This window comes from Spodoptera frugiperda, chromosome 1 (assembly GCF_023101765.2).
Source record: "Spodoptera frugiperda isolate SF20-4 chromosome 1, AGI-APGP_CSIRO_Sfru_2.0, whole genome shotgun sequence".
In the NCBI taxonomy this organism is placed as follows: Eukaryota; Metazoa; Arthropoda; class Insecta; order Lepidoptera; family Noctuidae; genus Spodoptera; species Spodoptera frugiperda.
Window position 1 is genome coordinate 5,584,001 of NC_064212.1, and position 25,168 is coordinate 5,609,168.

At 44.4% G+C, this 25,168-nt stretch overlaps 1 protein-coding gene across 25 annotated transcripts in view; it reads right to left on the reverse strand.

The window, feature by feature from the left end:
- Nucleotides 1–1,428: 1,428 nt before the first annotated feature.
- LOC118273257 (protein muscleblind) overlaps nucleotides 1,429–25,168 on the reverse strand; it is a 237,237-nt gene continuing 213,497 nt past the window's right edge. For 12 of the 25 annotated variants that reach the window (XM_050695240.1, XM_050695705.1, XM_050695214.1 and 9 more), the window contains 6 exons: nucleotides 13,380–13,616; nucleotides 12,448–12,531; nucleotides 11,779–11,958; nucleotides 10,700–10,909; nucleotides 10,092–10,133; nucleotides 9,092–10,006 (listed from right to left, as the gene is read on the reverse strand). In XM_050695240.1, coding sequence (XP_050551197.1) covers nucleotides 9,383–10,006; nucleotides 10,092–10,133; nucleotides 10,700–10,909; nucleotides 11,779–11,958; nucleotides 12,448–12,531; nucleotides 13,380–13,616 — 1,377 coding nt within the window. In that variant the 3' untranslated portion in view covers nucleotides 9,092–9,382. Of the gene's footprint in view, nucleotides 4,220–4,803; nucleotides 4,889–8,560; nucleotides 8,614–9,091; nucleotides 10,007–10,091; nucleotides 10,134–10,332; nucleotides 10,423–10,699; nucleotides 10,910–11,778; nucleotides 11,977–12,447; nucleotides 12,532–13,379; nucleotides 13,617–24,980; nucleotides 25,133–25,168 lie in introns of those variants that run through there. The other 13 variants (XM_035590140.2, XR_004783405.2, XM_035590144.2 and 10 more) reach the window with 13 other exon arrangements.

The window sequence follows — 25,168 nt, forward strand, 5'->3', positions numbered from 1 at the left end:
TCGAGTGGTCGCAAGTGCGACTGCCGGTTCGATTCTCGGATCGAGCAAAGTATTACTAGGTGTTTTTCGGTTTTTAGAAAAAATCTTAGTAGTAGCACGGAGTCTGGAATTGTGCCCAGTATATGGCAATAGGCTCATCCCTTATTATATGGGACTTATAACACAAACAGGGAAATGTATCTCTGCCTACAACTTTAGCGTAACCTTTCATATATTATATTTATTTTGCGTGTAAGCCCTTTGATAGCATTGCAATTTACTTACTTAAACCGTACTTTTCAACTCATTAAACATATCTCAAACCAAAAATGTACAACAGCTTCATGAAGACAAATTAAAAAATAAAACGTAGACAGAAACCAGCGCAGCTAAAATTGCACGGTTCGTCAATAATGTCGTCATCGTCAGCCGCCACGTGTCTCACTAAGTACCTTCAAGTGGCGCGACCTCAAAATCTTTTTAGGTCGCAGTAATGAAACGCGTATGAGGGTCACGGCCGCTTTGAAGGATCCCTTCCGCTCCAAAACAGATTTTATTAGATTGTGCGTTCCAGTTACAGGTAAGTAGAATAAGTACTGAGTAGGACATTATTGTCGTGTGGGTAGTATAAGTAGAATACATTAGTCGGTTAGTTACCACCTCGTGTATCGACTAAGGGATGGTACACATTTGACACCGAGTAAGCAATATCGTTCTTTAGGATGTTCTTCTACCAGAAATGCGCTATGCTGCGTTTGACTTCCACTAATCATATTCATAGGTAGATAGCTCATCACTGGTGGAAACGGTCTCAGCTAAGCTATTTTTTGCTATATGGAAAGATGCGTGCTATGTTCTTCCCTACTATCTAGATTTACTCACACAGCTACATAGCTTAGTATCCAAACCACTTGACAAGAAGCCCCTATAGTTTATTGCCAAAATTGCCAAATGGACTATCCCAGACAGGATTTTCTGTCTCTCTGTTGCGGTGGTTTATAATAAATTCATTAAGTATTTAATTTCATTTTCTGTTCATATTACATCAAAAAACTATCAAAGCTGCTAAATAAGACTAGTTCGATTTCCTGATTAGAAAAAAGGGTTTAACAATAGTTTGCTATTTTTAATCCTCAGTAATAATTTCGTTGGAGTATTTTAGTCTCCTCGTTTTAACTTAGTAGATTAACTATCTCGTTTGATACTTACTTTTTAGGGGAAAAAATCTCCAAAGTCCGAACATCACTAACACTCGTTAGGTAGAATCTAAGTTTGACGTCTTTTCAAGGCATACCCTTTTCTTATAACTTTCATAGTTTCAACATTTGAAGTTGTAATGTAACTTTTATGTCCATGTCATAGAGTTCAAATCAGAACAAATATTTTTAGGTTTGCTTCTGTGTATGGGATAGGAAGGTAACTTAACATAGAATGAATGAAAGACATAAATCACATATTCAGTTGTTTATTATCTATACTGTACTCAAAATTGATCCGAAGATCACATCACATAGTAATTTCATAAATAATATTACAATGTCATGTACTTTCTGTGATTGTTCGTGAATAAAAAAATTTTCACAATATTATCAATACTTTGTTCACTGGACCGGTTTACAATAAGTAGACTGTAGGTACATACTACATAATTAGATACCATTACTTTGGTACTCAAACAACTTACAGTGTATTTGATGAGAGATATAATAATCAATTATTGTGTTGCAGTTCATTTTTTTGTCAATATATTTACAGTTTTACATTTTTTTTTGTGATTTACAAATAAATTCTTGAATATTAATTAGGTCATCATTATTCCATTTGGATTTATAATAACAGTACTTTATAGTTAAAAATATCACAAAAATGAAATATATTATGTGTAAGACACACGCAACATTAAAAATACAACAAAAGAAAAATATAAAATCCACTAGAAACCTTGGGCCAGAAGAGTCCCTTCTAAACAGGAAGGATACTTTCGATGTTCTATATTTCATAACGGCAATTTGATACCATAATTATTATTATCACACTAATTAATTATAAAAGTAATCGATTGTCTTACAATAAATGCGTCAGATCATAAAATTTTGATTATAAAAATTATAGGCAACAAATAATCATGAAACGATAAATTTTAACAAAAAATAATATGACAACTTATATATTTAAGACTCATAGTGCCGTATTGATAAAAGTGAACTGTTCACTTAGCCACTAGCACGGGACTGATAATAACAATCAACATAAACACAAACGCAACGAGTTACTAATGAGTTTGACTCCGCATCCGATATTCACCTTTTATCGATATGGCATTCCACTTACGTTACGACAATAAATATAACACGCTTACACATTAATCACTTCTTTAATTCCGACGCTAGGAATTATTTCATAATATATACCTAAAAATATAATCACGGCACAAGTATCCCTCCGACTAAATTACTAACGTAGTGTCACTTTATCAGGATTTAGAATCAAATATGTATTATGTATCTTAAATATTTCATTATTAATATATCATTATCAAAATATCCACTAAATGGGAGGAATAAATCAAATTATTAATATTTATTTCTAACATTAATCGCATGACTGATCAACAAAAAGGATATGGACTAGGAATAATATTAGGCATTAGGCTTCCATGCCTTCGGGACGCGCGCGCCGGCCGCGGCGTGCGTGCGACGCTGCGACTATACAGGCCGCGAGCGACACTGCGGCTATACGGGCCGCGAGCGACACTAGCGACACATGCGACGCACGCGACACGGCGCGCGCGCACCCGCCTCTCTCTCTATCCGCATATCACCTCTACATACATACGACGAGATAAATTTGATCAAAACGTTAATACTGTTGTGTTGAAAACAATATAGGTAGCTATTTCTTTATGCTGTCATCACCGAGAGGTAATCGGACTCGATCGTCGGTAATATTTTGTGCATCGATAGACGGGAATCGACCGGTAAAAGAATGATTATCTAGCAAAATCTATCTGGAATAAAAGCCGACGTTCTATCCTAGAATTTAGGTAAATAGCTTGGAAGTATGCCTTCTTCGTTTAATATTGTCCGATAACGTTCATTGTATTATGAATTTCTGTCCTCTATCACTCTACGAGTGTCGCGATCTATGCTAAAGTGTGAACTGGGCGACGCATGCGCGTCGTGGGACGTGGGATGTGGTGCGAACGGGATGGCTCCATAAGGGAAGAACGACGTACCGACTAGTCGCAGCGAGCGAGCGCGCGGCACCAGTCGCGCGAGTTGTGCTCCGGCGTCAAAAGTTTCAGTGCCGAGGGAGAGAAGCGGCTACTCTATTGGTGTTTCATTACTGACTCACTTAATCTAATCTAGTGTAAAACTTGTCATCTAGAAAAAAATAATTTTATAACATACGTAAAAAAGTAACATAATTCTCACAAAAATGCTCACGTTAGGAGTGGGGTGATGCAACTTTTGACACCGGCATCGGCCGCCGGCCGTGAACGGACCGGCGGCGACGGTGCGCTCCGCACCACCCATAAACATTACACCGCTTGCTTATATACAACAAAGTTTACATGCAGCGCCCGATGGCGGCCGCACTGATCTTTACAGGAACTCATATCGTATCTTAAAAAAAATAATATACAATAGTAATAAAACATTTGAAACCTCACTAACTACTATTCGACGATCTCGGTACGATCTCGATAAAATTACTCAAACGGCTCCGGCGTCTCGAAATCTATTCATATCACAATCGTATGACCGTGCCTGAGAATCATATCCCGCTACTTATGTACACACTCTTCCCGAAGACTATACGCTCTCCAGACGGGGGCGGGGCGCCGGCGCCGCTGCGCACGCGGCCCGCCCCGGCCGCTCTACACTAACCGATATTCACTAAGATATCACCACCTCAGCCGCGGGAGCGACAGTAGGATACTTGCCGAACCTGCCTTTCCCGAGTGTGCCAGAGGCGCGATCGATATGGATAACGCGGGGCGCGGGCGATGCGGGGATGGGTCGGATCACGTGGAGGTGGAGGGGTGAGGGAGGGGGAGGAGGGATGAGGGCTCGGGTGCGGCGGTGGACGGGTGGCGGGGGGGCAGGTTAAGGGGGGCGCAGCGCTGGCGGCAGCTGTACGGGGATGTGGTAGTAGCGGCAGGCGGCGCGGCGACACGTGCCGGCCGCGGCGTCGCGGCACACCACCACGCGACACCCCACCACCTGCAGCCCGCACCCTGCAACACACGCCGCGCTGCGTCAGTACCCGTACAACATAAGCAGCTCGCCTTCACTCAAGAGACACATCAAAATGGGGACAACAATGGATAATGTTAAGAGTTTACAAATCTAAGTTGACTATTTGGTTTTAGTAAAACCATTCTACATGAAAATTAGTGCATATCATAGATTGATGTAAAAATCTACTGAGTATATGAATAGACAAGCAAATACTAAAACTATTGAAAACTAGTCTAACTGAACTAATCTTGAAAAACTGGTACAATACAGTAATAGTATATAATGTACCCAACAACAAATATCTAAACTAAGTTGATTAAATGTAGTTCAGTCTACGGATAGTCTTCTACTGTTAAAGATAGTAAAACTACGCTATGAATGAAACAACAAAATGTGGTGAACATGCAGATATACAAGGAGAAGGGAGAGGGGACTGTTCTATCGATGATCTGAAACGTCTGACACATTTCTGTCAATTGATTAGTAACAAGTTCAACAAATATCAGAATGACTTGACTCGACTGTCTTGCTAGAATGGGGGTTACTAGAGAGTGAATGGCAAATTGAAACTGGTGCTCACCTTCACGAATATGAACAAATCTGCAGGTAGGTCTTGTACATCCTTGTCGATTAAAATCTTGGCACACCGGGAGGGTGTCCAGTAACTGCAAATATAACAACACCTTCATTAGTATTATTGTCGTTACTCAATTTCAATATACACACAGTCCTGCCGCTTCCACATTGCTTGCCTCTGCTCTTTGGTACAAAGTAAGTAATTAGTCTAAATGTAACTTAGGCTCATTCGTCATTTCTTAGCACATTATGCATGTCCATAAAATATTTCGTTGTAAAACTCGTTTTTCGTTGTAAAACTTTTGCAATTTCGTTTGCTTAAATAATATATGGAGAAAGAAAATGTTATTTTAAAGCCCTTTTTTCTTATTGATAAATGCATCAATTCCACATAACAAAACCACCCTTAGGGTTCATGTATAAGTACACCAAAAGAGTCAAATTGGCATTGTGGAACAACAGTCTGCATGCTTCTTATAACTATAATCTACTTCATAAACAGTCGATATAAGTATAAAAGATCAAATACAAGCTACTCTTAAAAAAAGTCTGTGTCAACATGTAAGAGTGTAGGAGACGTGGAACCGACGGTTTATGAACTTATTATGTTAATAGTGTTAATTCTAAATTCTATTTCATCACTGATTGGACATTCATACATCTGACACTGATTATTATCCTCATTGCACAGCCGTCTGAAAAATAACGCTGAAATAGTTTTTGTAATATCAAAGAGCAAATAACAAAATGGTCGTTAGACTGCCCCTATCACATTGTATTGAATTAAGGTTCCCTAGTCGTGTCGGTCGGATGAGACAGATGTTGTCATATATATTCGTATGGAAGGAAAGTATGCGTGTGTAGTTTCTCTGTCGCTACATAAAATTAACACAAAACGGGACACACGGAAGGCGAAAATTGCTCGAAATCAAATCTTGTTGCTGCTTCAATATTACAAGAACTTTACAAGATTCGTTGCACAATATGATTGGATCTTCCAAGCATTCTTTTGTTTATTTACGTGCGCGCTGTATTTATGTGTGTCACCTTTATATTGTAGTACTGTTGAGGTAATAGTATGCAACATTAAAGAGAATAGTACATTAGAGCCCACTGCTGGAGTTATTCTCGTGAACGAGCTTCCATAACCGTCAGAGAGTAGTGTTAAGTACGCTGCACTATGCACATAGGTATGAATATATAATATCTAAATGGCATGCAGAACGCTTGAAGTATAATCATTATTGCGCAGCCAATCTTATTTAAGCGTGACTATATTTTACAAAAAAGCTTAAGCATGATGCTAGACAACTTTTACCAGGGCGAGGGCGTACTAGAGGTTTTGTAGCGTCCAAAGTGTACCCATAAATACCAACTGTTGCTATAATAAAGCTAAAAGAGGCTGTGTGTGGAGAGGTCTGCGTCGGCTGTGATGAATTTAGATCTCCCGGTGTTCTCAGTAGAGGAACAGAGGACGTCATGCTTATCGGTAGGTTGCCATGGTTATAATGTAAATAGACAAATTAAATTTATACCTTTAGCTTACATGACAGTTCTGGACGTGACATGTTAGTGGTAGTACAAACTGCAACATAATGACCATTAGAGAGTGCGGTTACTGTACGACAAACAAAAGAAAACCAAGTATATTATTACATCTACGTGAACACTTTAACAAGCGTCAGAGAGGCCTCAACAAGTCGTAAGCGAGGAATTGAAGCCGCAACGGCGAAGCATTTTAAGCATTATCACAGAAAATTCGAAGTGATTGCGTACAATTACATTACGAATGAATGACTACAGGTCTACAGGAATACTGTACCCTACTTACAATAAATACTCTATAAACTATGTCATAGTATCACTTCGAGTTTTCTCATTTCACCATCGTCACTTCAACTACCAACTACGCGTAAAATAACTGTTTACAAAAAGCATTTAAATGAGTGTAAAACCCCCTTATTAGCAGTTGATAGTTGATATTGGCCAAAAGGTGAACTCAATTAGAACTAAACAGTTGACGAAGCATTTTAATAATATTAAAGGTATTATTTACATGTAAATTAGGCAAGTGTGAGTACATTATTGAAAAGGTCAACTGTTTAGTAGTATATAAAATGGCTTCGTTAAATTTCAATAATTAAAGTGACCTTTACTGAAACTGCCGAGTTCATTAGTTCAAGAAGCATGTTTAAGAAAAGAGAGCGAAGTTATTATTATTTGCAACTCCATGCGAGTGACAAGCGGCGTGTTTCAGTATAGGCTGCAAACAGGAAATAACTTATACTGAGGATATTATAGTAAGCTGATTGTATCTTACCGGGTGTAAGCAAGGCAATACTGTAGAGTGACTTCTTCCACATTTGAAAGCAAGTATGTCTCACTATACAAAACTAAAAATCATCAACAAGTAAGTTGTAGCATCAACTGTTCATTACAATATATATCGATACAGTTACAGCACAATGACTAGATGGTGTGATGATGACAAGATATATTATCATGAGACGGTTGACAAGCGACGCCACCAGTCGGCGGCCGTCGGAGGCGGCCAGGGCGGCCAGTGGCGGGCGGTCGAGTCCTCGTACCTCCACTGTACTGTAGTGCCGGATATATCGAGAGGTCACCGAATAGATACGCGGCCTGTTGCCCCCTGTGTCGGCAGGGACGAAAGATACCGTCAGAGCAGACGATGCTAGTATGGTGACGACATTAACTCGTGATCCACCTAGTCTTCGCTCGATGCGTGTCGTCAGGTTTAATAGAACAAGCTCACCAAGCGCACCTTATCCCGCTGTAGTGTGGTGATCGTGTGACTTTCGTGGTTCGTTGTTAACAAGCGAGTGTTTAGCCTACAAAGCCCGCGTGAAGCGCCACAAACTAAAACTAAAACAGTACTTCTACTGAAGCCGAGTGAAGAAGCAAGCTCTGAACATCTAGGCGGACTCAAAGTTGCTTGATTTACTTCTTTCATTTGTTAAATTATACATGGTACTATTGGCTTGTGTAACAAGGATATCAAAAATTTAGATTTATTTGTGTGAATAATGTATATTGTCATTTATTCTGTACTAATTAATGTTAGGCCAATTTACGATAACACACAATTACAAAAAACAAATTAGTTAGCAGGATTTACTTTCAAAACACTGAGTAATTAATAAATTGACTTCGAGCTTCTGAACAAAACATAATAAGCAGTAAACGCAGAGGTGTAGGAGGTGATATGCGTTCGATAGCGTACTGGTTAGAGCGAGGCATGTTGGTCGTGAGCCGGGATTGCGAGGACTGCCGGGGACTGCTAGGGATAGCGAGGGACAGCGCGGGATAGCGCAGGGTTCGTGCCGTGGAGGGCTTGCGTCTAGTCTATTAATGTGTTAGCGTTGAGCTCAGCTCACACGACACTTTGCTGAATATAGAACGTGAAGACACCACAGAATAGCAAAAACAACATTAGTGGAGGCTCACAGCTAATTCAGAGCTGTAGATATTAAAATTATATTGACTTTAAATGGAAACAGGATGTTCCATTGTGTTAATTAAGCAGCTTTATAACTGCTGCTGACCGTCAGTTTAATAGAGAAATTGTTTGAGTGGTAATGACAATTAATGTTGTTTCACTAGAGTGTGGTGCAATGACGCGCAGTACTACAACAAAGCGGCAGTGCGTTGGAGTGAGCGCGGAATGAGCATGGAATGCGCGGGAGTGCGCGGATGTGCGCGGGGAGTGCGCGGGAGTGCGGCGGTGCGGCACTCGTTACCTGTCCGCGCTCGTCGGTGTACACCACGTAAGGCGCGTTCGGGGGCGCACAGCCTGACGCCCGACACAAAAAGCGACAAAAGATTGCAATGCGGACGACAGCCGAAGCGTCATTCGGAAGGCATGTAACAGAAAGCGTTAAAAATAAATAGAAGGAGGTGCGATCGAAACAAAACTGCGGAGGCGACGCACGCCGCCCCCGCGCCACTACTGATGAACTCGCCACACTTAGCGCACACGGGAGCCACTAGAATAATGAGAATAATACCTGATGAGCCAAACGTATAGGGGTGGTGGATTCTATTCCATGCGAAAATTAGAAGGCGGCTGTGTTAGGTGCGGGCCTGCTGCTGCAAGCCTGTAACCACTAGTAGGTACGGGAGCGACACATCGGCCAAAGCGCACCCGTGCGGAGCTCCTTCGAGAACAAGCGTGTACGTAGCGGGATCGACGGACCAAGCGCTCAACTCTCAGTACGACGATAGGTTTCACGATAAACGACGATCGACAAGAGGTAATAAAAAAACGTACAGTCATGCATCTCAAGCGTTATTATTACCGGGATCGTAGATACGAGAAATATACACGCATAGGGTAATAACGGTAAGTGAGTAGAGATACAGTAGTATATATATATATAGCGTAAAACTACCGAGACATCCGCGAGGGCGACGCCGCTCGCTTCGTCCTTACAATAATACAATACAAATGTGACAACACGCCTAGCGCTAACTGCCCCGACAGGCCGGGGCGACACTCGGCCGCACAGTACGAGTCTCTACGCGGAGACCCCGCGCCCCGCGCCCCGCCGACCGCGCGATCTCTATGTGGTCTTCATCTTTTTGTAGGGGTTGACGGCCGCCGCCGCCGCAGCAGCCGCCGCCGCCGCGCTGGGCGGGGCGGGCGGCGGCACGGCGTACATGAAGGGCTGCTGGTAGTACGGCACCGGCATGGGCGGCGCCCAGCCCGGCCGCACCATCATGTGCGGCGCGCGCACTAGTCCCGCGTGCTGCATGCCGGCGCGCGCTTGCGCCTTCAGCGCCTGTTGCGTGTAGGCCGCCGCCGCCTGTGCCATGGCAGAGTGCTGCGCTGCGAATGCCAGCGCGGCCACGTAGTTCTTCTGTGCCACCTCTTTAGCCATAGCGGCGGGGTCTGGCGTGCCTGGGTCGGCGGGCGGCGAGGGAGCCGGCGGCGCCGGGGCGGGCGGCTGAGGAGTGGGAGCCGCGGCCGTAGGCGCGGGCGCGGCCGCGGACGGCGGCGGCGCGGCACTGGACGGGACGCTCGCGGTCGGCGGGGCGGACGTGGCGGGTGCGGGGTACTCACATGATACGGGCACGAACGGCTGCTGAAGCTGCATCAGCTGCTGATAGGTCGTCGCCGGCTGGTACACGGGTACGCCCGCTTTGTCGGCAGCGGGTCGCTTGTACGGCACCACGCCGGGAAAGGCCTGAGGAAAAGTAAAGAGTGATGTGAGAAACCTGCGACAAGTTTCCGGTTCTAAAATGAAAGTGTCACCATCGTGTAATACTTACGAAGTTATCGTAGTAGAAGGATCCGACGCTTTTCATGTCCATCTGAAACGAGAAACAGACGGTTGAACGGAGGGCTCCGGGCGGAGGGCTCGGTGCGGGCGGAGGGCGGCGGGGCGCGAGGGGCGGGGGTGGTCCGTCGCGCCGCGCCGCCGCCTGCCCGCTGCGGGAGGGAGAGGCGCGCGGAGGGATCGTGCGGGCGGGACTGGGAGCGGAGGAGAAGCGTGCAAAGCTGGCGTTGTACCGGTGGCGGCTCGAGCTCGGTGGGCGCCGGCCGCTTCTTGCCCGGCTCCGAAGTCGCGCTCGCTGTCGGCTGCTGGGCTGCGGCGGCCGTCTACGTGAAGCGAAGCGTCGCAGGACGGGACAGAAACAATAACGATGTAGTAGATGCACAGAATACACCTAAAGCTCGGCGTAAGGTGATATTATGCGATAGATAAAAATAAAATAAAAGTGAAGCGTGAGTGCGACGGAAGCGTGGCGCGAGCCGGCGCGAACTGAACAGAACAAAGCTCTGCGAACGTAAGCGGCGTCGCGGCGAGCGAGACCAAGCGGAAGAACAGAAGCGAGCGCGAGCGAGCGAGGCGAGAGCGTGCAGCCTGGTGGCGTACCGCGCCGCGCGCCTGCGCCTTAAGGTGCGCCTGCAGGTGCAGGGGAGGGTGGAAATAGCGGCAGGGGTCGCGGACGCAGCGGCCCTTGACGGCGTCCATGCACACCGTGACACAGCCGTCGTCGTGCGCGGCCACGGGCGGCGACGGGTGCGCGAAGCGACACTCGGTCTCGGCGCGCTTGCACGCGCCGCGCTGGAACTCCCGGCACACCTGCACCACCACACACCAGCCATGTCCGCCGCTCGCGCCCCGCGCTCATCTACCCTCTGCCTACACTCACGTCTGCGCGCCACGCGACACCACGCGATGCGACCACTTCTTAGCAATGCCTCACGTGTCTTGCGAATACTTTACTAAGACGCGACCGCGACTCTGATGTGGATAACGCGTAAACTATGTCTATGTGTGGCGATTTCATCTTTATAGTCACATCATACAATTTTTTTGTATCATTGACCTCGACCCGACGCCGCTTTCTGATAGTTTTCATCGAATCGATTGTTATACTTTCGAATCTAACGATTTACGCATCCGTCGCATCTTCAAATTAGTTTTGGTCGAGAAAGATAATTTAGCAGCTAAATTTTAGCTTTCAATCCCCTAATCTTTTGCCTATAGTTGTTCAATTACGAAAGTGAAGCGTTCGGCACGACTACACTGTAAGCGCAAATCGACACTGAATAAGTCGGTGCGAAAGAATGGCTCGACTACACACCTATATGCAGATATGAGCGTGCGCAACATAGGCCGAGTTTGTGCCAACAGTGTAGGTCCTTCACCAGAGGGAGTAAGCGAGTGCTGCTCGCGAAGCAGACGCAGGCGCACCGGGTCAGTGCGCCCGCGCGCCACAGACACACGGGGACGGGCATACGGCAATATCAGCCCAAATTTGCTACGGGGACCGACATTCTTTAATTTACCTAACAATACAGTTACATTTAAATGGGAAATATATATTATCAATAAGTAATATTATAGTATAATATAAATATCGGTCGGTCCCCGGCATATGTGGCAACATGGGGAAGCACTACTCGAGTGTTGACAGTGAGTTGAGTGATATTGTAAGGTATGCTTACCTCTAAGCGGTCGGTGCGCGGCAGCTTCTGCTGCAGCACGGGTTGCTGCATGACGCCGAGCGGCGAGGCGGCGGCGGCGGCGGGGTCGTGGCCCAGCACCGCCGGCACCAGCTGCGGCGCGTAGTACTGCGCGTACGTCGAGCCCACGCCCGGCACGCCCGACAGGTACGGTGACGTCGCCTGCACACCACACCAACACTAACACTCAGTATACTTGTACATTTGCGAACTCGACACTACACCATGTTCAAATCTTATGTTATATTTTGCTAGAATACATTTTTAACGCTTGGTTCGTTTAGGAAGCCCAATGTATGCTTGCATCGAATACAACATTTACAAAAGCTGCTATACACCTACAAACATCGAAAACAAATAGAAAATTTATTAAACCAGAAATCTGTTAGCCAAACAAGCCATCACATGCAATCATAAAGAAACAAATAGAAATATTAAAGAAGCATACGGTTTATCCAGTCTAGCTACCCACCGGCCACCAAAAGACAAAAGGAAAGGTAAACCAGGAAAGGATGCAAAAAGGTTCAAAATCCTAGGTTAACAGTGCATTATGGTGCTGTAGGTGTAGCTGTATCACGTGTGAAAGGAACAAGGCGCTGGAGGCGAGGCGGCCGGCGGTAGTGCGTCACGCTTGGCGGCGGCGGCAGTTACCTGCGGGGCGAGCAACGCCAGACTGATCGGGTCCAGCGCGGCGAGGTGGCTGGCAGCCGCACCCGCGCCGCCCACGCCGCCCACCTCAAACAACCACACAAACACGCTACTCATCGTGCGAGGCCAGGACTGCACATCACCTCCACCTCACTCTTCGCACCGACCTTCGGCTGATGCCTAACACCACGAGACACTTACGATCTCCTACTACGAGATGCGAGAGATATCAACGAAAACTACGGATGCGGTAAGGCGCGCGGCGGCAGGCAGTGCGAAGAGGAAGGTCGAGGAGTGTGTTGGGCCGCATAGTTAGCGACAGAGTGAATAGTGAGGAGGACGATGTCCGGTGATTAAATCTGCATTACCGCTTATACCCAGATCATACACGTGTGAGTAAGTTTGGAGAATAGTCATGCCATTTAAGGAACGATTCGTACAAACATGCTCAAGCAGTGGGGAGCGATCGGCCTCGGGCGGCAAAGTTTAAGTTGTGCCCGCAAATAAGTAGACTAGGTAGGTAGGTATCTATATTCTAAAATAAATACACAGATTACTACTGACTTTGTTTAGCAGGTTCACGCACTCGAAGCGAAACTTTAAATTAAAGCGCGGAACTAGTTGCAGGAACGGCTGTGCCGCCTCGAAGAAAGTAAATTACCATTAACTTTCAACGTGCACATGATTAAGTTTTCTGAGAAAACTTTACGAGGGAATCGAGTTAATTTACTTACGGATGAAAATATTTTCAATGCGCAGAGTCCATGTGTAACTTGGTATTTGATATGTATCTAACTAGTTACGTGTACACAAACGAGGCACAACTTAAACACGATACTTGATTAAGTCTACGTGTTTCAATAGTAAGAACGCTTATAAGATACAGAATAGCGGATAACACCGAAAGCTGCGTGTTGCGTGCATAGAATACCTACATTAGTGTGGAGGTCCGATCGCTCGAAGCTTCGGTAGTAGTAGGAGGGAGCGTAGCTTGGGTGACTCACCACAGCGGGGACTTGGCCAGGCAGCACCTGGCCGGGCGTCAGGCCCATCTGCTGCATTAGTGCGTTCTTCAGTGCTAGGTGATTCCTGCCGTTGATTAGCAACTGATCTTTCAGATGTTGGGGTGGATGGAAGTACTTGCAAGGTGGTTTCTCGCGGTTACACCGACCCTGGAAATGACAAATATAAAAATTAGACAGAGCTCATCTATTAAAAAAAATTAAACAACGCCTTCACGCGGCAACAGCATAAAAAGTAGTTGCTAATAAGGTTTTTCACCCCATCGATTGCTATCTGTACCGGAATGTTTGGTAACGTTCACATAAGAGGGCGACAACGACACTATTATGGCACATAAATGGAAAATGCAATAGATATGAGAGGTATACGCCCCAGGTAACCGACATTTCAGGGCTCTGAGAAAAGACGAAAATGGCGGACCTCATTCGATATCATTCCGATAAGCAATATGTGTAGCAGAGCGGTGGGCGACCGCGGTTTCGGCTCAATATCGGCCGAATGTGCGGAAATCCCTCCATGCATCACAATTGCCGTGAGCCGGGCACGTAGCCACCAGAAATCCTCCACTCGATTTTTCCTTATAACCGCGTCTTAGGCGGTGTCAAATATTTCTGAGGCGCGTTGGGGGCGGCCGCGCTCCTCACTCCGCTCATTTTCGACGTCAATGAGGCGCGAGATAATTGCCTTTCGGAATCGAAGCCCTCCGCCGCACCCGTCTATGATGATTTATTTACATCCGTGTAATTAACTGTCGCACTACGTGACGGGAAGAGCTTCGCGGACGTTTTATCGTCGCACGCCGAGCCTCCTGCGCCATATTTTATTCAGTGAAAAAACGGAAAAGCCCTTATCGCAGTTTCAAAGAAATACGTATACAAACAAACGCCATCTGAATATTCAGTACTTTACTAGGGTTCCCTTACTGATAATGTCCACGGAACTGCTTTGGAGTGATTTAGTGAGTAACTTTTTCAAAGCATGCCCGATGATATCACTAGCCTGCAGACATCTACATCTACGTAACTAGATACAGGGCATGGCGAGCAAACATCGTGAAGTGTGAAATCTTTGGCTGCAGCTGAATCAGATGCAGACATGTTCCGAATTTTCTCAGTTATTAAACTTCGGCGATGCGTGCTACAACTAGCTAGTGGAAGCAGTCGGCTGCATTTAGATTAACTTGTTACTGGCAGGCATAATGTTAGTTGGACGGTCCTCTCACAGTTTAAGCTCGGGATAAAGTTATTATTTCCTGTTACTCGGTGCCGTCTACTTTAGCCGAGTTTCGATTCGAACCAACCCGTTTGTGAAACTTGAATGGGTGATCACGTTTCATCATTACTGTGATAACTCTGTTGGGTTTATCAAACTTCTATTTATTAGCTGCTACAGTTTGGGAAACGTTTGAGATAAGTTTATTGTTGGAAACATTCAGCTGCATTCGTATTGGTTGAATTAAGTTTAATGTTGTCGTGATTAGCTATGAATGTAGTTCGATTTAGGAAATGATAATACAATACCGTAGGCAATGGTTAAATCCCTTTAAATTTGGATAGGGTTACATAGAAATAATGTCCATCGATTGCACGCTGCAGGTGTATCGGCGCGGCGATTAGCGTGACGGATGCCCGCGCGGATACAAATGGCCGGCCACCTCAGACGGATGACCGCGCCACGCTCGCTCGCCAAACGCATTACGACACATTAATTGCTCTTCGATCACTATGCCTCTACATTTGTTCGTTTAACATGCCTTTTGTTCATTCACGAGCTTTTATTTTAAGCTTTAACTGCATGCAATATTACTTTAAATAAAACGCGTATGTAGTTGTAACTATTTCCGTTTGAAAATCTACACCTACACCTAATGAGAAAAACTGAACAAATAAAACTACAATGCGCACTTAACGTTAGATTGCTTATATGAAATCCAGAAAATTAAACAAAAACTTTCAATATGGCCTATTTGTTCGGGAAGGGCATCGGGAGGGTCGTACGAGCGCAGGGTGGGCAATAACCGCCCGAAACTAATAACATTTTTGTGTGATAGTGGAGGAGCAAACCGAGCGCGGTACCCTCTCCGTGTCCTTTATAACACAACAATGCGCACTTGCAATACAATAAGGGGTTAGCCGAGAGTCAGTTTCATCACTGCTTTGGGATCCAGGAGATAAAGAAACTGTGTTCGATGAAAAAGCAATGTGCCGAATACAGGAAGCAAACGACACGAATTTGGAGATGAGTATATCTCACCGTGACTTGGCACTGGTGCCCGATTAAAGCGAAAACGACGTCAATGAAGCGAGACGCTTGTCTCGTTAAGGTGAGAGCAGTAAGGCGGCGGAGTGCTCTCGGGAACTATGACGTGTATAACGAACAACCCTCGAAAGTAACGGCGTCCGCCGGCAGTCGGCACGCGCCACACCTTGTTACTCCATCGCGCCAGCCGCTGCCAAATGCCACCTCTTCCATTTTCAAGACTGAAAACTATATCACGAGTTTACTTACTACTGAATATTTTCAGTGTGCCAGCCTCACTCATTAGGGAAGGCATAAATGGCCCTTATCGGCATTGTCTGTGATGTGTTTGCCAACTGCCTAGTGTGTGTGTGTGGTATATAGACCTGTTAGTTTTTTAAATATCAAAACTTTTGTTTCTCCAACACTATTCGTAAGGGACAGCCATCAAAAATGCAATGAGACAAAGTATATTATTTTATTCATTGCCTCCGAAAGAAATCAACATAAATGTTTTAATCAAATCAGCAATCAGCCGAACAGGACATGAAGAATGCACACATCAGACGAGGCGTGCGGTCGTTAATCGATTAGAACGTTCGATCTCGATTGATGTATCGGTGACACGGCGTCGACGCGCGACGATGCGTGGTCAGCCGTACGCACATGCCGATCTATACTCGTCTATTTTACTATTGGGCGAGCGACACGCGTCGGGATATATCGACACACGAGGAAAACAATGAGGTAACGAGCCGATGAATGACACACTCTCGTCGCGAAACAGCTCGGAGTCCACTTGTACGCACCAAGTGTGTGCCAGAAATATTTGGGGACAGACGGAAATAGAACCGGCCGATGAGTCGTGCCAGCTCCTGCATCGAGTAGGCACGCTGCGCACGCGACACGTGGCCCACACATACAGGTACGGACACAACATTAAATTATTTTATGCTATTATTTGTGGCTAGTCTTGCTTTATGTTTGTGTGACAGTCAGCGAACACTTTAAATAGACTTGATCGTACAGAATCGTCCACATTTAGATAGCTCTCCGAATTGGAAACATTAAAATTTTCATAACGTTGGCACGTTGATACGTTCTCAGATTATTTGTTGGGTACTTAAATTGAATAAGCACTCAATAACTTTCCACACATTTAGAGTACTCTGAAGACACGGTGACATTGAAACAAGTGCATGAATGAAAGGGAGTGCAAGATAGATTACGTAGTCGGATGTCCCAAAAGGAAGAGGGAATTAAAAGGTGGTATAGTCACCGAGTGATAAAGGTAGGCATCATGATCACGAGCAGACTAAGATCCGGCGCCGGATGCTACAAATAATTTTTCGACAAGTCAGAGCGAGGGAAAGGTGAAATCTAATTTGCAAAATTTTGTGGTCGGGAAGGGAATTAGGTAAGCAAAGTCAATTCTGAAAGTAAGTAGAATTTGAATTTAAAATGATTTATAGAGGCACAGGGGAGTGGCTAATGAGGCGTCATGCGAGAGGGGCGCGTGTTTACGCTTGCCGCTCAGCGCGTATTTTTTATCGCGGCCTCTGGGCGGCGCCGCCGCCCGCCGCGCTTATTGCTGACGTAATGTCGAACACGCCTACCAAACGAAATAATTAGCTACTATCTAATTGACTCGAAATAATCACACATCAATATTGACATAGGTCCCTAAAGTGAACAATTACAACTCCGGTGTTAAACACTACCCATTGGTTGCATATTCTGGGAGTTACGACATCAGCTATTCGTATCAGAAATCGCTTGTCCATTTGTAGAGTAGAAAACTAAATTGTATGGGATTGACGTAAATTTTGTCACTTGTCAGTGTCCCATACATTGAGTTTTAGACAAGCGCTAAAGTGGCATTCGTCTAGAGGCTCTTATTATTTATTTAATTGTTTTTATCTGTTTCAATTGTTAGATAGCAGTTAAGACGACTTGTGTTATTTATAGATTTTCTTACTGAACGGGGTAAGAATTAAAGCCACCACCCAGAAAGTTATTTAAGATAATTTAGCAACAAACTTTTTGTTATTTACGTTAACACGGCGCGGCGCGGCGTCTGAAAAACTGATTTTGTTGGTGTTTACCTACAACTTACATTTTTAATCTTTTTCTTGTTTTTTTTTTTTGTACTAAGGAAACTCCGAGGCAGCGCTAATAGTGAGTTAATGTAATTAGTTTTCATGCTTACTTAATTATTGTGGTTATATGTAGGTGTACGTCGAGGAGTCCCTCCCTCGGCGAAAAAAACTTCGTGGAAGCCTTAAAGTAAGAATTATTCAGTCCAGTGAAGTTCCCAACAAGTTTGCATGGCGGTGCCGTAGCTTAACGTTAAAATATGCATTCGTGCACGGAGTTATCTCAGCCACTTTTGCCGTTGCCGGCGGCGAGCGCCCGCCGCACGGTCACTCCTTGTTTATCCCGGCTTTAATATTAGTTGGCCACTTTTAAACGGATATTTCGGAGCTTAGGGCTCGAAACTATCATAAAGGTTACGTATGCAAACCACATTGTAGAATATAATTAGCAAATGAATGTAGTGGCAACGGTAGCAGGGTAGGTCTGTTTGGGTCGCGGGGAGCACGGGTGCGAGATTAATGCAACGGAAGCAGGCGCGACCTCTCCAGGTGTTTCATTAAATTGCGCGCGGCGCCTCGGCCGGCTCGTACGGCCATTATGAACGCTGCAAGCTCGAGGGCCATTCGCTTTAAGAACGGCCGCGCCACTTTGTAACAGCCTTAATGAATCTTGTTACTTATAGGCTCGCGTAAATTGCCTGTTTTACTAACGTGGCGTGGGGTGAAAAAACATTAGGTCAGTGAACGCTTTCGTGAGGAATGCCTTTAGCGCCCGTTGAGAGGTTTGTGTATTTCACTTTACTGCCAAGTTTTTTTATGATCTTATTAGCTGACAAAAAGGCGTAACCGCACATTTAACATCCAGAGAATTATTCGCAATTTGAACAAATAAAATTAGCTGTTCATTCTCTGACTACGAAGACATTTTTTCTGATAAGTGTTTTGCATCCGTCAAAGAGACAATGATATGATCTATGCCGGCCATTAAGAAAGCGTACCCTACTTAAATCTTAAATGGATTTTTTTGCAGCCAAGAGAAAATGTTTCCTAAATACGAACACAGCAAGTTTCGTAGCCGGTATGATACGTGCAGGTCTCACAGCTGCCGTGGGGAACATGTAACGAATGATTCAGTGCAAGATAGGTAAACAAGCGAGCCGAGTGCACGTGTTTCACGTGCAATCTAGTGAAGTGTGTGGCGCGAGCGAGGCGGCGGGCAGGCAGCGCGCCAGTATGTGATGCGACACGCCGATACGACCCGCCCGCCCGCCACCTCGCTCCAACTAACCAGTTTAACCCTGCTAGCTGCAGTAATTAGTCTAAGCAGCCAGACGGAGCGCATGATTCCAAGTACCGCCACTCTCTTTGACTTTCTTGCTTATTCAGGGGGTAAACACGTGCCGGATTTCACCAGTCCAAACGCTGCGTCACGGTAAATTAAGCTACCTTCGTTACAAGCTAAACCTAGCTTACGTAGTCTCAGACTAAGTAGCCTCTCAAAGATAATTAGGTCATCCGATGCTCCTATTTGGTAAGTGTAGCCAAACTAATTATCAAGATACGAGCGACACAATGCGACTGCTAGACACGAATATTTTTGACTTTCATCGTCGCGTCGGTTATCTGTTATAGTTACAGACAACAATAGTTGTATCACAACAAAGGTTTCTAGAACATTTCCGTAACGGTATTTTCTCTGCTTTTGTACTGAAGTTAATAGAAAACGTTGAACGATATCGGGATCTTTTCACAAAACCTTGGCGTCGGCGAATAGGATAGTTAGTGTCTATCTTGTATCTACTACTAGAGTGCTCTATGCAGCTTATTTTATTTGTTCCGATGTCAAGCAATCCTAACACGTATCTATTTTATTTTAAACCAAGACTGAGATTTCTACTGCAACTTCTATTCTTTGGCAATGAGATTTGTTCTCGAAATAAACAATCCGATATAATTATCTCACCATTTATTTATAATTGCCGGAAATGTAATTAGATACAAGTAATATACGTTACGTAATGAACACTAATTAATTTGGCTAGAGAATGGCAAATTATTGTTAAATTCGTGTTTTAATCTTATTCTACAGAATCGTCAAACTGCAGGAATTGGAGATCAATAGAATGACTGAGTTTGAATAGTTTCCATGGCAACCAGTGTCAACGGTTAGTTTACAGAGCACAAGCGCAAGCGGCTGGGGATTCGTGTACTGTCTGCGCGATGGAACTTATGCGATGATGTGGCCACTGTTTACATAAGCAGTTATATAACATCTGCTACATCCGGTGCTGAATGTAAGTCATAACAATTTACTCGTTGATTGAAAAGACGAATACGAGTACAATTACTGATGAATAGAATATAAGTTAAAATATTATGATGGTACGACCATTCTGGACTTTGGCCCTTACGACGCACGATGGTTAATGGTTATATCTCACAGTATATTCGTATTTATTTTTTTAACTGTTACTTTTTTTTCTCCTTTTGCTTAATACTGTGTGCAGTTTACGACCTATTTACAGCATCGTATAGTAAACAAAATCGTAGTCGAAGAAGATAAAAGGCGATAAACGCGAAGCGAACTAACTACAAAATAAAGAGCCTTTACTACGTACGATAAGGGAAGTTTAAGAGGAGTTTTCGGGCTCGGGTCGCACCGATAAATTGGGCGGCACTTAATTATGATCTCGGGCGGCATCTTGCAGGCGGCTAATGTCCCGGACTCGTTTAATGCGCGAACTTGTAGTCTCAGCTCCGGCGGGCGTGATAAATCTCCATCTGTGCCCCGTGCCCGACCCTACCTTCAACGTAACGCCTCGACTCGACACACGCCCGTCTGGAGACCGTCGCCGGCACCAGAAACGAACCACGTATAAAATATTACTTCATAATACTTATAGCTTCCATTTCAGAAATTCACGAATATCATGTTCATTCACAACTGAATTTAACAATAAGTACCAACATTGAAATAACTTCACTTGTATACTAACAATGAACCGCCCAACACAAAATCAGGAGAAAGCCGTAGCAACTGCTACGAGTGCTACGAGTGCTACGAGCGCGTAGAACAATGCGAGATTACAATAATATCACAGAGTAGGGAAGCCAATTCATCTATTCAACTGACTGTTGTTGTTATCTTAGCTACTTTAAATAATTTTTCAAGGTTTCAAGAGTTCTAAAGAATCGTTGAAACATGAAGTTTGTCAAAAATAAGGACGTAGTTACAGTTTCACATTTTTGTAAACTATATCGAGTACTTATAACACGAATACCACTGAAACTTCAAGGTTTTAAATCCAGGTGTGGTTTCGTTTAGTACACATAATGTGTTTCCCAGGTATCTTATTTGTAAACACTGTTCTCGGAGACTGTACGTATTTCATTTCATAAAGCCTTAAAAGCCAGTAAATATGTAAGCATAAATCAATTTTCTAAACAGAGTGAAATTATTAACCGCAATGATTTACGATGTAAAACGAAACTTTGTTCCGTTTACACGGCCCTTTTATGCTGCGAATGTGGCAATATAGGGAATTATTGTGTACGGCCGGGTACATTAGGAAGAGTGGCAGTGTGTTATTGCATCGTGTACGTTAATGTCGCGAAGGTTGAGGGCGGCGCGGCGCGGCGCGGCGAGTGTGCGGCACAGTACGGGGCGCAGTCGGCGCCGCATTATCTAGGTATAATTAAAGCGGGCAAGACGACGGCGAGACGTTACGCCCGTCCTAACGACTTTTATGGCGTATGTAACATTGCCGGCACATAAAATAAATGTGCCGCCTCCAGCGCCCCGATATAGCACAGTATTCCCAGATTAATCGCCAAAATGTTTGCTCACACGCTATACGACTGCTGTTATTTAGACCATACCTCTACATAATGAGGTAAATATTGGAAAATGTTTTCCTTTTCCTCCGCTGACACTAACGTAGAGTCATGATGGCTCTCGAAAGTGTCGGATAAAAGTATTTCTTGAAGTTTATTTGTTAAACTTTTTGCAATATAAGTTTCTATTTGGAAAGGGTTCAAGAGTTTTTTGTAGAACGGAGGGCACGAAATACGAGTATAAAGGTTGTTTACTGAAAACGTCGAAGGTCATTCATGTCGACTGCTTGTATACTTATTTGTACTCGGTATATGTGGGTGTGGATTTGTTTTTCTCTCAAGTGTATATTTAAGGCACTCCCTTATAACGCGTGTATTGTACCATCGTCGCCCCGGGATGTTTCTGTGCCACTGAATACGAGGGTATACGAGGTGACCACACGACGACGGCGATGGTGGCGGAGCCCTCGCGTCCGCGTCCAGAACCGTCATTTAAATCTTTATATGTCCACATTAGCTTTATAGGCGACGGGGAGCTTTCTCCAACGTTGGCGGCGCCTGAGTGCACTTTTATTGAGGATGAAATACCGTAATTGCCACTCGGCGCCACGCCGTGACTGACGAGTTTTGTACGTGCTAATTGTGCCAACTCATCTATAAGGTCGCATGACCGACGCCGAAAGGTCAAAACATACTTTACTTACTTCCTAATGGGGTCTACGTTACATTAACTCTGGAGCGGCCAACTGATGTTTGTTTTGATTACGTTATAATATTGGAAATATTATGATGTTATTAGATCATTTACCAAGCTGGTTTGTTATATCATCAATTCTATCTAATATTACACATGCCATCGAGGATCGTAAAACCAACACAAAATTGGATAATATATAAAAGGAAAATATTCAAAACAATAACCGCTTTTCATATCTCAATCCCCGAACAGCCATAATCTTGACAAATGACGGTCTTTCGAGTGTAGTCGGCACTACAGGCCGCATTGACAAAACTCCAAATAAACTGACACCGACACATAAATAAGCATATTCGATGTTTTATTGAGTGGAGGAAATACGAAGGAAATAGTTTCCTGGGTCATTACGCGGGTCATCAATCAAGCGTGGGCCTGCAACGCTTAGATTTGGAAATGGTAGGTCGTGGATCGATAGGTGCGGCGGACTGGTGGCCGAGTTCATAAAGCATGTGTGTCGTAGGCGCAGGTAGGCGGGCGCGTGTCGCGCGTGCTTCGTGTGCTCGTAAACGGCAAAGGCGTGAGGACGGGCGGCCGGGCGGACGGGCGTCGGTATGCAATGGAGTCGAATGCACGATATCTGCATTGTGGGGCGGCGGCGCGGCGCCGGCGGGTCTGGGCGACGCGGCGGCGGCGCATACATCAGGCACGCGACCGACGCCCCCGCTACACCCCTCACCAATTATCATAGTTTTGTTCCTATTTTTTGCCGCATTAATGGCTGTTTTCAGACAAACACCCTGATTGCTGGTGGTGCATTGCGATTACAACACATTTAATTTAATTTTGTTTTGAACATCGCACGCTTTTAGTTCGAGCACTTTACACATGTTTTGGTTGAGACATCTAATTAGCGTTTTAAATCAGTGAAACAGAAGGTGGCAATCATGTCAAGAGGAATCCATAGTAATGATAAATCACGCAATCGGTATTTTAATCTGATTTTGATAATCACTTTGTGTTTTGCTATTTGTTGCACCAAGTAGTTGTAGGTGCTTCTTTGTTAGCAATGGCTTATTTATTTTTATCGTATTATGATTTTGAAATGAAATCAAGTATTGTATAAAGTTACTTCGCCAAGATGTCAACGTTAAGTTTTGTTTCCCAAAGCCACCCTTAATGTACGAGATTTCTCAAGCACTTGACCGTTCCATATTATTTTATAGCGAAGCATTGCACAGTATAATGCAAACTCATCGTAAAAGGAGTTAGTTTAAAATCCACATGGGGCTGACGTGTCGTTACGTATGCAGCGAGTCAGGCGGCGCGGCGGCGGGCTGGCGAGCAGGTAGAGTGCAAGGCGTCGTCCACATTGCGAGGTGCAGCGCTCCCCATTATCCTATGCAAATCCGGATTTCCCAAATATCGTGCTCCGCCGCGGGCCACCTCGCTATCGCGGCTATTAATAACGCGCCGTGTTACAAATACGAGCCTCGGAGCTGAGCCGTTTAGTCCGTCGACGAAATACACTGGCCGTATGTTACCTCATACTCTCATTCTACGCTAATATTAAGTAGCGCTGCACCGTATTTTCCAATTTGATTAAATCCTTTTTCCAATTACGGAGCTTCGGGTAGGCGTTATTATGATCGCTTTATGAGGTAAGAAAATTGCTGGGAGCATTTTATACAGCATCTAGCAAATATGTTTTTGCTGTAAATGTAAATCACTTTGAAAATAGCTAACAATGTTTTATAATGATATTGGTGTGAAAGAAGCGTAAGTAATATAAACTGGCGCTTTAATTATACTTCCCCTTACGTAAATACACAGTTGGATTCGTAATACTTACGAGTTAATTTCTAAATGAGGAAACTGTCTTGCTACGTCGGTAATACGTGTTCTCGCGCGGTTCTACCTTTTACTTTGTTACGAGGGCGCTACTGTTATAATTTCACAAAATAACTTGGTATACTTCAGAGGAAGTTCGTTTAATATTCTACTAGGTAAAGTGTTTATCGCGCTAATCTCGTAAAACAGGTTAGTCGAATGAAGGGTGCAGATCATCGCGCCGAGGTCAGAGGATGGGGTCAGGTCGGCGCGGGTCAGCCGTTGAAAATAATCCCTTACCGTTGGGGCGAATTAAGTATAATTCGTTCAATACAAGTACGTATCGAGTTGTGGTGGATTCTTATAATTGAATCGTCAAAAACAGTCCGTTGTGCTCTGAGCAAAAGGGACTTGGAAATTGAGCGAAGGATAATTGAGAAAACGGCTTGCACTAGCTCCTTCCAAGTTTTTTGAAGAACATTCTCGGTAATTAGATTAGATGCCACTGCAGACACGAGGTTTTTAACTCGGTGTACACGTTAACGTCAGAATTCATATCGCGAGAGGCCAATTAGTGGAACATTTCTGCTTTTCAATTGATTTCGAGACACAAACAGCGGAGTTTTAACGACTTCAATAAACAAGTCATATATTATTTAAGCGTTCATATTAATTTTAGCGTTAGCAGCTAGTAGTTTTAAAATAATTGGAACGATGCACGTTTAATAAAGAAATGTAGATTAACTTCAGAATACTTTACATGAAATTACACGGTAAATAAAAGGAACAAAGGAAGATAACAGAATAGAATGTATGCTCACCTAATGGCGAAACTAATATAGTAGAAACACAAGGCGTCCGCACTGAATGCCCGCAGCCTACAGAATGGACATCGGCGACGTCCACCTACCCTCACAATTTAATTAAATATGGCTTCAGATTAACTCGGTGAGGCTTCATACAAACTATTCTGTTTCATATTTTTCCACCCCCAATAACACTACACCCC